Below are 13,579 nucleotides of genomic sequence, written 5' to 3' on the forward strand. Positions count from 1 at the left end.
GGGAGGAGGAGGGATGGGAGGAGGTGGGATGGGGGGAATGGGAGGAGGAGGGATGGGAGGAGGAGGGATGGGGGGAATGGGAGGAGGTGGGATGGGAGGAGGAGGGATGGGGGGAATGGGAGGAGCAGGAAAAGGGGGGATGGGGGGAATGGGAGGAGGTGGGATGGGAGGAGGAGGGATGGGGGGAATTGGTGGAGGAGGGATGGGGGGAATGGGAGGAGGGGGGATGGGGGGAATGACCACAGGTATGGGCATTAGTGGAGGGTCTAGAGCCGGCGAGCCGTACCGCCTGGCTGCTCACGACAGCCCAACCTCCCCTCGACACATGCAGTCCAGTCAGGGGTCTGGCATGGGGCAAGCCCCAGGGTCTGGTCACGGGATGGGTCATGGCCCAGCTGGGTCCGGCATGGGAGGCCACGGAGGTCAAAGTCCCGGTCAGCATGCCTCCAGACGAAACCTCCAAGTGGACTTCAGCAGTTCGCGGACAGGCCGGTCTCCTTCTGTGTCTCCTGACCGGGGTGTGACACCCACCTCGCCCTACTCCTTGCCACAGATTGCACCCATGCCGAGCAGCAAACTGTGCCCAGTGTGCACCACCACAGAGCTGTCCAACCCACCATCTGTACCCAACTACAACACCTGCACTCAGTGTAAGGCCACTGTGTGCAACCAGTGTGGATTCAACCCCAACCCTCACCTTACTGAGGTAAGCCACTTTCACAAGGATGTGCAATGATGGAGCATCGTCTGTATGTGTGTAAGATCTCTGCTGCGGCCTGTCTGCGTATGGTTGGTTCATACTTTGGTTAGATCAGGTGTTTAATTACAGAAATCCAGTGAACAATTAGATGTTGAAGTGTTAAAATTAATTGTTAAACTAAATGAAAGGCAACTAAACATTTAATGCAACAAGAGATGGTTGCAGAAAACAGAATGGATAGTTATTCTGATAGTTTTGGCAGCAGATACGTTATGAACCTGTGGTACATTTTTACTATGATTTTATTGAATTTACAAAAATAATGAACCATAGCTTTAAAAAAAAGAGCAAGAAAGACACTGTAAATTTTATAAGTTTTAGACCTCAGCTATAGGAAGTAAATTGTCTCTGAAACTTTGAATCTTTTGTGCAGAGGCGAGTTCTGCAGGTCATAATAGTGTCTGTGTGAAATACAGCACTAGTCTTCAATAACAAGGGGACCAAAAAAGATGTAAGAAAGCTGATCTAAAATTTAAAATGTCCTTGTCATTCTCAGCACGGCACTTCATGGATTTTCTGGTTGTGATATTTTTTGCACATCTACTGTGTTTACAGTACTGCAGTTACTGTCTGGATTATGTGGGCTCGTCTTTAAGACCAAACTTTGATCTCTGCAGACTTTGTACTTGTTCACACAGTCACACAGGGTGTGTTTGTGTAAGAGAGGAAAGAAAACCGAGTGAGTGCTACAGTTTAATACTCCTGCATGAAGCTAATGAAACGGAAGGAGGAGTTGATAAGCCCCTCACTCAGGGATTTGCACTGCACTTGTGAAAGATTAAAACACACAATATTAAACTTGTCGTATATAATCATACACAAATGGGCACACGCACACAAAACCAACTTTTAGTCTTTGTGAGGACAGTCAGTGATATAATGTCACATCAACTTAAACCTGATTTTAAACCACAACTAAACCCACAGTCTATTAAAAAAATAGCATTAAAATTGTTTTCACACTAGGATTGCACATAAACACAGAATATACCCGACACTATTTATGCACAAAGTAATAAACTGCAGCGTGGAATAAATGAATGAACCCAAAGTAATTATTTGCAAGTCAAATTGAAAAACATAAAAGAACAACATTAAACAAGAGAACAGACTTTTTTTCCTGTAATGCACATCCATAACAAATAGATGAAGAAAGAGCCCATATTTCTTTATACTGCATGTATAATAAGTATTTTCTACATGAATCCATTTGAGTAAAACGCACTGATTCCATGCACATAAAGCTTTGCTGCATTTTATTTGACGTCCCTCAATCTTCACTGGTTCTTCTGTTGTTTGTGTTTGTATGAATTATAGATTAGTTCAACCGTCCCATTAACATTCACTGTTTCCTCCATCATTGTCCTTGCAAATCAATGTCCTTCCAGTCCTGGAGATGTGCAAACCTCGTTGCTCTAATGCACCACATTAAGGTGATGCAGCCCGACAGCTTCTTCACAACAAGCTGCTTGTAATTTATATAACTCGTAGTTAAATCACTTTTATTCTCAGCTGTAAAATACGTGATTATGTACCAAACCTTTAAGGCCTAAACATAAACAATTGTATTGTGTTTATGTCAGCTATGACTGGCACCTAAAAACAGAAAATGCAGACTGTTTCAAAATGACGTGCTTTTTGGCACAAAATTATTAAAAATACACACAGATTAAGTTCAAGTCAATTTTATTGTCATTCTCATTACATGTAGTACATGAGGTGGAACAAAATTGTGTACACAGGGTCCCAGTTACTTGCCAGACTATTCAAAATACCTATAGGCATAAAGAACTTTCTTGGTGGATGTGCGCGTGTAGCAATACATTAATACTATAGCTGAAGATTATTCATTATTATCATCATAACTAATCAATGTTCTGTGTCCTGGTAACCTAATGAGCAGCACAAGATCCATATGTATTAAGTAAATGGAACCAGAAATGTGTAAAAGCTAACATTTAGCAGAAATCCATGCATATTTTAATTATTTTTGTCCTGAATGATTAAGGATACCTCTCAAGAGAAAAGGATCGGAAGAAAATCTCCAAATAATTGGTGTGCTGTTTTGTTTTATGCATTCTGTTCTAAAAGCACACAATTCAATCAACGGTTTCCTGTTAATTTACTGCTGAATGTTGTGGCTCCACCACCTTGCTCTATTGTTAAAAGAAATGGTTTTGATTTATTTCTGAGCAAAGGAATACATTAGTTCTCCATTAAATCTATACACTTTCACCCTGCCACAATGATTTGCATTAAAAATTAAAAACTTAACCAATAGAGTTACTGCTTTTATCCAGTTCAAGTGCAATCAGCACAGCACAGCAATGCTTTTATGTAGTTATAACCCTTTATATACAATTCATAGAGGATATTTCAAGAAGACAGCTGTTTTATAAAAAATACTACAACTTTTTGTTTATAGATGTGACCTTAAAGCTGGAATTTAAGATGATCGGAACAAAATTAAGAGATTAGCATAAACACGGTCAGTGAGTCTGAATTAAAAAAATAAATAAATAAAATAGAGGCAGTGCATCTTGAAACTGCAGCCCCCTGTGCACTTCTGTCCATCTTTAGGATGGATGTACAGAAAGTAATTCCATTGTACTTCACTGTGCAAGGATAATAAAAACATTCTGATTCTGATGACAGCCTTACCTCGAGTTAGGCTTGTCACTTTTGGGATTCACAAGCTATTTAAATTAAATCACATGAAATAGGCTAAAACAGGGGTTCCCAAACTTTTCCATGCCATGGCCCCCCAAACAGCATTAGCTTCTGCCCGAGGCCCCCCTCGCAAACCCACAAACAATTCTACAAAATATGCAAAGAAACAGCAACTTTTAGAATGTTTTAACTTTTATTCACTACTGTATATTCAATTAATCATTACAGCTGCTGAGCATAAAAATGTTATTAACTAACATGTTTCAAACACTGTATTATATTCCCACTGAAAAAACAACTTTTCATCCAACTGTTGACCAGAAGAATGAAAAAAAAAAAAAGAAATCTAACCTCTCTCTCAAGCGTGTTAATCTGGAAATGACAAATACAGTTGCCCTAGTGGGCAATTGTTATTATTATTATTATTATTATTTATTTGTGCTTTTTAAAAAATCGTATTCGCGCCAGCTTACTGGGGCCCCCCTAGCGCCCCCTGGTGGCTCCCCAGGGGGGGCCACGGCCCCAACTTTGAAAAGCACTGAGCTAAAAGACGACCTTGTTGTAAGGGATTTATTTATATATCAACAAATCGTGGGAGTGGCGGCGCAGAGGTCAGAGAAGGTGGGCCTTTGATCAGAAGGTTGCCGGTTCAATTCCCCAGACCAACAACATCAAAATGTGGGTGCAAAAGATGAAACACCCACACCTGCCTCCACCCTCATTTGCTACACTATGGGCCATTGAGCAAGGCCCTTAACTCCCACCATCTGCTCCCCCGGGCGCCCTAGATGGCAGCTCTTTGCTCCACACAGAGGGCTGTGGTAGCGCAGTGGTTGCATGAAGAAGAGCATCCGATGTAAAAACTATCGCCAAGTCTTTGTGCGAGTTAGTTCACTGTGGTGACCCCTGGAGAAAGGAGCAGCCAAAAGAAGAAAAAAATAAACAAAATAAAATTTACATATAAACGAATCCCAAAATTAATTCTGAATAAATGACTCCAGTATATTTATTCTAAAAGTGTGATTAAATTGATGGATAGTAAAAATGGCATTGAGATACCAAAATATGATAGACGATTTTATCTAAACACTAATTAGGAGAAAAGAGGAGCTAACTTTTTAATTCAAGAAATGTTGCATTTTGCTAATATACTGGTACGACTGTATATTATTACATTTAGGACAAGAAAAAGGTCAAAATGCCAAAATGTAGATTCATATTTGTCAAGTACATAGTTTTATTACTATATATAAATATATCTTATAATATATTCCAGTCCTCCTGTGCTGTACCCTGTTTTTACTGCTTTGAGTGACCATTCTGAGCTATGCTAAACGAAGACTGTGAACATGACACACGTGCAGTCATTATTTGAACTGCACGGAAACTAAATCAAGCTCAAAATATAAAGTACAGATTTGACGGACAAAATAACATGAATTCAGCTTCAGTGTCACTTCCAATGTTTCTTTTGAAGCAAGTTAGAATTCCAATTTTTGAGACTTTGAAACTTACGTTCCTTCAGAGGAGTAGTTGTTTCATTTGACACTGTATAGGTGCGGAGAATTGTCATGTTATCTCCTTAAAAGGATAAACCAGGGGTTTGCTGTGCCAATGAATATGGATGAGGGATACTGAAACACCCACTCTCCATGTTTTTGCAAGTCAATTGTATGAGTTATTCATTGCTGGAAAAAAAGAACATCTGGGACAGACACTAAAAGCCATCACTGTGCTGGTTTATGTCTGAATATAGAGTAAAAAATAAAGAGTTGCAGATGGGTTGCAGGTTGTTACTTTATGTAAATGTTACTAAATCACAAGTGCAACCACCCACAGATACATTTACAAGTCAGTGTTGAAAAAAAATATTATATGTTTTGTGTCCTGGTTAAAATAGTTTAATTTTCATCAAAAGTTCAGGATTTATATTTAAAACATGTATTAATCTGGAAAATGAGTTTTAAGTTTTAAGTTTTTTCAACAAATATCAAGCTAATTAAAGGTAACAATTAAAACTGCTACAAGTCAAATTGCACTGCATAAAACTATATAAGAAGCAGACTGAAGAAGTCTTTTGGATAAAAGGCGAAAGGTGTCAACAAAGAATCCAGAGGACTTCACTCATTCTAGTTAGATTTATAACTACTTTTAAATCACGCTGTTTTTATGGCCTGCTGCCAAAAAACATTAACAGTCGTGTATGTTTTTGCAATATTTAATTAATTTATCACATAACAAATTTGAATGGAATATTTAGAAAACAGTCATTAGATCTCTACAACTGATTCGTTTTTGACGGCAGTCTAATTTGTGATGGTTGCAACAGCTATTCCAGCTTAGCAAACACAAAATTGGTTGTAACTCTTTGCAAACTTTGTCAAAACTTTGGCATTAATTGCAGGAGTCGGTCCTTCAACTGAGTTGATACTAACAGACAACTTATATTTTTCTGTTAGCAAAATATCTCACTGGTTTAAATGAACTCTTCAAAAAGTAATCATTGAATATAGATCTGCTACTCATTAACTGCCACAACTGATCTTAAAATGGCTTCAACACAATCACTTTTACAGCTACTGGGGTCAGTGACGAGCGGTGAGGTTTGTGACAGGTGAGGCGCTGACTCATCTGGAATCGGATTCTCACATATATGAACCCAAAACAGAATCTTATTTCAATTTAGCTTTTAAAAAGGCATCTAATTATGCTTTAATCAACTCCATACTCCTCTCTTTAATAAAGTATCATCTTACCTTTATTTTAAGAAAAATTGGTTTAGAAAAATCCTTTAGTTTTGAGATATGACTTTCGATATTGTCACTGCCCCCTGTTGGTGTGGCACAGTACTTTCTGCCTCACAGCTGCGTATTTTAACCATGCATTTATGACAGATCAGAAAGAAGAAATATGTAACATTCAATATATTAGACAGACTGTAGAACATCAGCATGTGTAGCACGTGTGCAATCAAACATTTATATTGGCAATATATGATTTCATCTGTTTAAGTCATCGTTTTATTGTGTTTTAAATTGAGTTTTTAATTAATTGTGTGCTTTGTAACTTTATTTTTATGCTTTATTTTATCTTATTTATTACTGATGTTCAACACTTTGTTTCAGTAGTGGCTGGTGTTGATGATGATGATGATAAACAGCAATGGGCATGTGCCAACCGCTTACTTCATACTGTATATTGTATTTGACACAGCGCCCCCAGAGGTGAACCAGAGAACTACATGGCCTCACCCAGCATTGTTTGAACAGGCAATGCATAAATTCCACGATTTTGACCCTTGAAGTGTTGAAATAATTCAGAAAACATTTTTGTAAAACATTTAAGTGGTCAAATGTATTATCTCTTATCATTGTTAGTATTTTAGTTGTCATGATGTAAGGTGAGGCACTGCCTCCCCTGACTGCACGTAGCTGACTGGGGTAAAGTTTGATGCAGTTGTAGCTAAGAATCATGTACAACTCAAAGCTTGAGCAAGACATATTGCAATATTGCATTTGACTCCATCATACTATTTTTAAAGTTTGGCCAAAACGGTTACAATTCTATAGTTTCTTAACACAATATAATCTTAATCTAAAACTCTGACACTAAAAAAAATGTGAAATTTGGTTTGTGTGTCACTTTGCAACAAGATTTCAAGCAAAAAATAAACAAATGAAACTGACAGAAAAAATAAAATACAAAGGTAGACACAGCAAAATATGCAGGTATTTGTTTTTTCTCTCCGTTGGACAGTGTTGAAGTTCAGCACAGTGTGGATGTAGTTCTTGTTGCAACTGTTGCTAACAGTGACACAGTCCTGTTGTCTACATGCATTCTTCTTTTCTCTTCATGCATTCTTCTTTTTGGCAGCGTGTCCTCCTCCCTGTGGCCTGTTTGTTGTTCAACAGACTGTGCACTAATTTTAGCCACAGCATGCACGTAGAGACACTAATAGAACTTGTGCGTGCTTGTATACTGGATTACCGGATGTGTGTTTTTGATTAATTAGTTTTTGGTGAAATCTTCAAACCGTGCTATTCTCTTCCCTCCTCTCTAATCATTGCACTTGTCTGTCGCAGAGCTTTTTTTTGTGTGTTTTTTTTGTTACAGGACTGTGTGACTTCTCTGTGTTCAGTAATTAGATGCAGTCTCTGGTCTGTTGTTTTCTCTCTGACATCAGTTAGACAACCATTTATTTGTCAAAAGTGGTCTTTCTTTTTAAGAATCAGTCAAGGCATGTAGTTGCTGTATATATTGGAAGGAGAAATGGTTTGGTATGAATTGTAGGGTTTTTGTTAAGACCCCCCCCCCCCCCCCGCATCCTAATGTATTTGCAGGTTATAAAAATGACACTTGGATAATTACACCTTACGTTTTCCACAAGCAGCTTAATGTAGTTCTCTGTCTAAATACAGTATCCATCAAGAGGAGAACAGAAGGTCTCCTTACCCCAATGACCAAAATGAGAGGATGTATTTTCATCACTGCAAGTGAAAGGAATAAATTACATTCAGATAACGCAGATGGAAATAAATTTAGTTGCTGGTGTCGGCTCATCACTGTACAATTATGGCTCTTTTTCATGTGACTAACACCTACCAAACTTTTAAAATATGTTTCTAAACTTTATACATTGATGTGCCAAAGACTAAAGAATATATTCTTTTTTTTTTTTTACAAAAAAAAAAACATTTTATTTTTATTTTACTAAGTTTAACACAAATTAAATTTATCATGTAAAGGTGGATTCAGCATTTACACTTTTGTTCTCATGATTATAGTTTCTTATGTTCAGTTTTTTGCATCCAAACTACTTCTGCATACTTTGTTTTTTAACCATTCATATATCAAATTATTCAGCTCAACCAGAGATACTGCACTATGACTTTTGTTTTTGTAATTTTTATACTTTAGAAGGAAAACAAATATCAAAATGTCTTAAATTCCTTCAAAAACATTGTGGTATTTAAAACCTGTCTCTGCAAACCCACTTCATTTTTTGCTTCTTATTCAACTTTTAACTACACTTTGCAAATTTTAGCTACTGTACATCTGAGTACTATTAGCGATATTTTGCTACATTTAGCCTTTGCTACATTCAGATTTTAGCTTTAAGCAACTTAAACTGTTTTACTTATTTAGTTTTAATTAGCTAATTTTAAACTTAGCATGGGTTTTGCTCATTTTAACTATTGTTGCTGTTTAGCTATTGTTTTGCATCAAAAAACACAGTTTTAGTTTTTTCAGCAAGTTACTGCAAAGTAATTTAGGACTCACTCATTGAGTGAGACATGATTCACTCTGCATTTACTCTGCGTTTTTATAAATAAATAAAAAAACACAGTTTCTACATATAATAATTAATATTACCATCTACCACAGAAATTAGTTTTATCAAAAAAGTATTTTTGTATGAAGAACTCGAAAATGGCTGCACTAACTAAAGTCAAATATGTTTTTGTTTTAAAGGAATTTGTTGATTCCTGAAAGAAATAGTAACAGGCAGACTTTCTGACAGCCGTCTCTGAAAGCTTCCTACCAATTATAAAAAATCCTGATTGCATTGCAGAATCACCCGCTTCAGTGAAATCATGCAGCCGATCGAAAGTCTCAAATAATTTATAATTGTCACTGTCTTGTTGCTGCCAGCAGCAGCGCAAAGCGACCGCCTGAATCCAGACGTACAATTAAGTTTCGATTCAAGCGGTGAAAGTAATCACTTCTCCAACAACACCTTTCAACCTCACTGAAATGCAGGCGATGCAATTTTCAAGAAGCGGCAAAAATATATTTCCCCTCTTCGTCAAACTCTCAGACAAAGAGGACTTTCTTCCTGTCCATCATGCTCTTCTTTTTAGCCTTTCTTCAAATTTCAAGTCCCTTTTCATTCTTTTTCTAAATTGCTTTCCACCTTTTCCACCACTCTAGCTCGCTGGCTGTCCCTCCTGTTTTCATGCTGCATGTTGTCAGTGTTTCACTTCTCTTCTACTCTTTTCTGTTTCAGTCAGTCATGCACACTGCTGCCTGAGAGAGCAGACACGTCATAAACCTCTGCCAAGCTACAGGAGTCCTGTTCGAAAACCTCCAGTGCATCTCCACTTAAAGTTTAGTAGAGATGCACATCCACTCAAACAGTCTTATAATACATTCAGTTCAATATGGCTGCCACAGCCCAGCAACCTTAGCAAACAACACTGCCATGACCCAGTTAATTTTAAAGATATTCTGCATAAATTTGGTGTTAGTTGCCAAGACGGATCACAAACTTGTACTTGAAAAGCTAGTTAACATGTACTCTTGAGTATGTTGCACGCTGTTTCTGAAAATTTTGTCAATAAACTTTAAAATGAATCCTGTTTATCTGTCAGGAAATTATCATATATATATATTTTTTCATTTAGCCTTTATTTATCCAGGTTAGTCTCATTGAGCCACGAGAACTCATTTTCAAGAGAGACCTGTTTAGGGAGCACATGGTGGGGGTTAAGAGCCTTGCTCATGGGCCCAGAGTGGGGCGAATGAGGGTGGGGGCAAGTGTGGGTGTTTCACCTACCCCACCCACAATTTTGATGTTGTCGGGGCCGGGGCGTGAACCGGCGATCTTCGGATCACAAGCCCACCTCTATAAACTCTGCGCCACCACTCCCCATATGAACCATTTGTACTTATTTTAACAATTAATGCACAACTGATTCACTTTGGGAGGCAGCCTAATTCAAGCTTGGCTTAAAAAAAAAACCAATTCATCTACTTTGTACTTTGTACACTAGCCAACCCAAAAACAGCTATAACGGTAAAATTGACCAATGTAGAACTAAAATTGTATGTGTTAGTAGATGGAAGTCATCTCATTCTCAGCACATGCATTGACGCCAACATATCTCACGTCACATGAGGTTGCACATAACCTCAATAAGATGGACCAAAACGGCTATATCTCTGTCAGAGTGTAAGATCATTTAATTTAGGATGGACAAACAGTGACAGATGTTCTGTACTCTTTCAAAGACTGCTAGGTATTTAACAGGGATTAATTATTCATTAACCTGATTAAAACAAACCTTTACACACAGGTTTTATCTCACAGTTCCAATATACTTGGATCACATGGCTTACAATTCAAAGAGACAATGCAATAAAATGGAAACACCAAGGCAGCACATATGCTCTAGACTTTTTCATCAACTCTGTATTGAGCAGCAAAGTGCATTTTAAATATAATAATCAATTTAAAAAAGGTTAACCTTTCATAAAAGGGTCTTTAAAACTGCTCACAAATGGGAAATTATTACTGCATTCACATGCTGCAGTAAGCAAACAATAATCTCAGTCAAAATGTTTATGTCAGAATCAGAATAAGCTTTATTATCATTGTACCAAAATACAGTGAGATTTGTACAGTCGTTCGAAAGATGGGCAGAGTGCATGCTGCTGCTGCTCCTAAGAGTATTCTTTTAGATAGAAAAGGCCATGAGAAGAGTATAGTTGTGTTACACAAAAAGATCTCTTCACACCTTGGTCTTTTAAGGACACAATTTAAGACCCCCAAAAAACCCTCTACCAGCAAGCACATTTATAAACACATTACATATGCATTTGACAACAAGACGGTGAGATTTGTCCATGAAGTACTTCCAGATAGCACCATAGTCCTGATTAGATGTTAGTGTCAATCGGTACAGCTCTGGTAAGCATTCACAGAAGTTCTAGGGGTGGGCTTGTGATAGACAGAGCTTTCTTATATTCCAGGAGAAATTTGATGTCGGCCTGCTTCGAGGCCAAACGGGGGAGTCGGATTCAGATAAGCCATAGATATAGATTTTTTCAGGCAGTCTGTTATTTCTCATCAGCCTTGAGTTCTGCTGGTACTTAAATGGCCAGATTTGTGGGCATTCCACTGGTCTGTGCTTATTAGCTCCCTCCAAGGTTGTCCCCAACTTACTGGCAAGTCCCAAAGCCGCAAGTGGCCTGCGATTCTCACAAATCGCTTCCATTTTATGGTTTAGTTTGTAAATCAGCTGATTTTGAGTGCTCGAAGCACGAACCAAACCTGCAGACAGGGTTGACAGCTTTGCTATGGCCAAAACTGCTGCAGCCGTCTTCTTTAGTAGCTGATAACATAGGTATCTGCCGGTGCCAAAAAGCAGAAACCCTGCTATCATGATTCCAAGATCTTCGGCATTCTCCTGCAACAATATGGAAAGGCACATCAGATCCATGGCGTATCCTGCCACGTGCATCTCAGCAGGGCATGAGGATTCTCTAGGACCCTGTCTCTTTGTTGTAAAAAAATGTATAGCTTGCGTTGAAAGTCCAGCTGGCCAGATCCATGACAGTAGTTTACGTTTCGGAAGATGTGTAAATAGAAACTCCGATACACAGAGAGCAAAATAGCAGGATGAGGACAGGAGAGGGAAGAAAGGTATACGTCTTGCACAAGAGTGAGTGAGGAAAGTCAGTAAAATAATTTAACTGTTGAGAATTTACTTTTTTTCTTCTTCTTTCGGCTGCTCCCTTTGTCCGGGGTCACCACAGTGAACTAAATCACATGAGGATTTGGCTATTTTTAATATATATATATATTTTTTACATTGGACGCCCTTCCTGATGCAACCACAGACCAAAACAATCTACCACAGCCCTCTGTGTGGAGCAGAGAGCTGCAATGTAGGGTGCCCGGGGGAGCAGATGGTGGGGGTTAAGGGCCTTGCTCAAGGGCCCAGAGTGGGACAAATGAGGGTGGGGCTAGATGTGGGTGCTTTACCAATCCCACACACATTTTTGATGTTGTCGATACCTGGAGTTGAACCAGCGATCTTCCTATCACAGGCCCACCTTCTCTAACCTCTGCGCCACCACGCCCACAGCTGTTGAGAATTTACAAACTGACAAAAATAAATTGGATCAATGATGTTAGAACACTGTGGCTCATCTACAAAGTGCACAATTAACTGAAAGCGTTTGTCACTTTCAGTCAACACCGTTCAACTAAAATGGCCTACTTTAGGTTTTTATTTGTTTTTTACTGTTTGTGTCTTTAATGTATCACATTTTTTGTAAAGTATTGATACATGTTTCTTATTGGTCACAAACCAGAAATACACGACCCTAATTAAAACAATATATTTTTTAAATTGTTAAGAATATCAAGTCTTGAACACTTGCTTCTGTTTGCTGATAAAACATTAGGGGTCCCTACTGAAGACATCATACCACTCCACATCAGTAATACCACTGTAAGAGGAGTCGTACAGGAAGTAGCCCAACTGCACAGTTACTGTATGTAAACAGTTCATAAATGTATCAGATTTTATTAGAAAAAAGCATACAAACTAATGCATCTTGATTTTATCCCTGATTTGTCTTCACGCATGACCGTTCTCTAAATGTAAATGTACAGTGCACTTGTCTAGAACATCTTCATACCTTTTGCTATAAATAATTGTACATATATGTCTCAAAGACATTAGAATGTCAGCTTCAAGTATGTTTTGCATGATAACATCTTTACAAGATTCTTTCTGACAGTGAGTGGCCAAGTGGGAGTAGCACATATGAACTTGTCAACCTGTCACTGGTTCTGCCCTTTTTCTTCCAATTTGATCCAAAGGAGCGCACTTTACTTTTGAAAAGAAACGTTAATTCTTATTATTTACTTTTGACATCATTAGAAACACTTTGACAACTTAAATTTTCTTCACACCTTGAGAGGTGAATATTACAGTTGTCATGGAGACCATGTCAACCAGAGTCAGCTCTGCTGTTTTTATAATGCACGTTTGAGTGTGTGCAGGCTGAGAGGATGGGGAGCGTGGCAAAAAGCTTTGTGTGTATGTGTAGAAAAATCTGATGGGAGAAACTGTGATGGAAACAGCATGATCAGAGCCTCTAGTGGACACCTGCTGTACATGGGATCACAATGTAAAATACATAAATCACATTTCCATCTCTCGTTTTACTGGTTTTGACTGAGTATTTTTATTCACTTCTTACTGAGACTAACTGTTTCAGTGCAAAAACAATTTTTAAAAGGTTCTTATTACAAAAATAAAATTAAAAAGGTTCAACAAAGTACAAATGCAGCAGACATACAGTAAATGTTGACACAATATGCGAAATACACTGTTTAAAAAACAACACATTTAC

General features: G+C 38.1%; 1 protein-coding gene across 1 annotated transcript in view; it reads left to right on the forward strand.

Annotated features, from left to right (window-relative positions):
• Nucleotides 1-67: 67 nt before the first annotated feature.
• The window catches only part of bsna (bassoon presynaptic cytomatrix protein a), a 124,743-nt gene continuing 111,231 nt past the window's right edge, over nucleotides 68-13,579 (forward strand). Inside the window, exon 1 of the mRNA XM_037684981.1 lies at nucleotides 68-706. Coding sequence (XP_037540909.1) covers nucleotides 68-706 — 639 coding nt within the window. The remainder of the gene's footprint in view (nucleotides 707-13,579) is intronic.

The sequence above is a fragment of the Nematolebias whitei genome, chromosome 11 (assembly GCF_014905685.2).
Source record: "Nematolebias whitei isolate Nwh7 chromosome 11, NemWhi1, whole genome shotgun sequence".
Classification (NCBI taxonomy): Eukaryota; Metazoa; Chordata; class Actinopteri; order Cyprinodontiformes; family Rivulidae; genus Nematolebias; species Nematolebias whitei.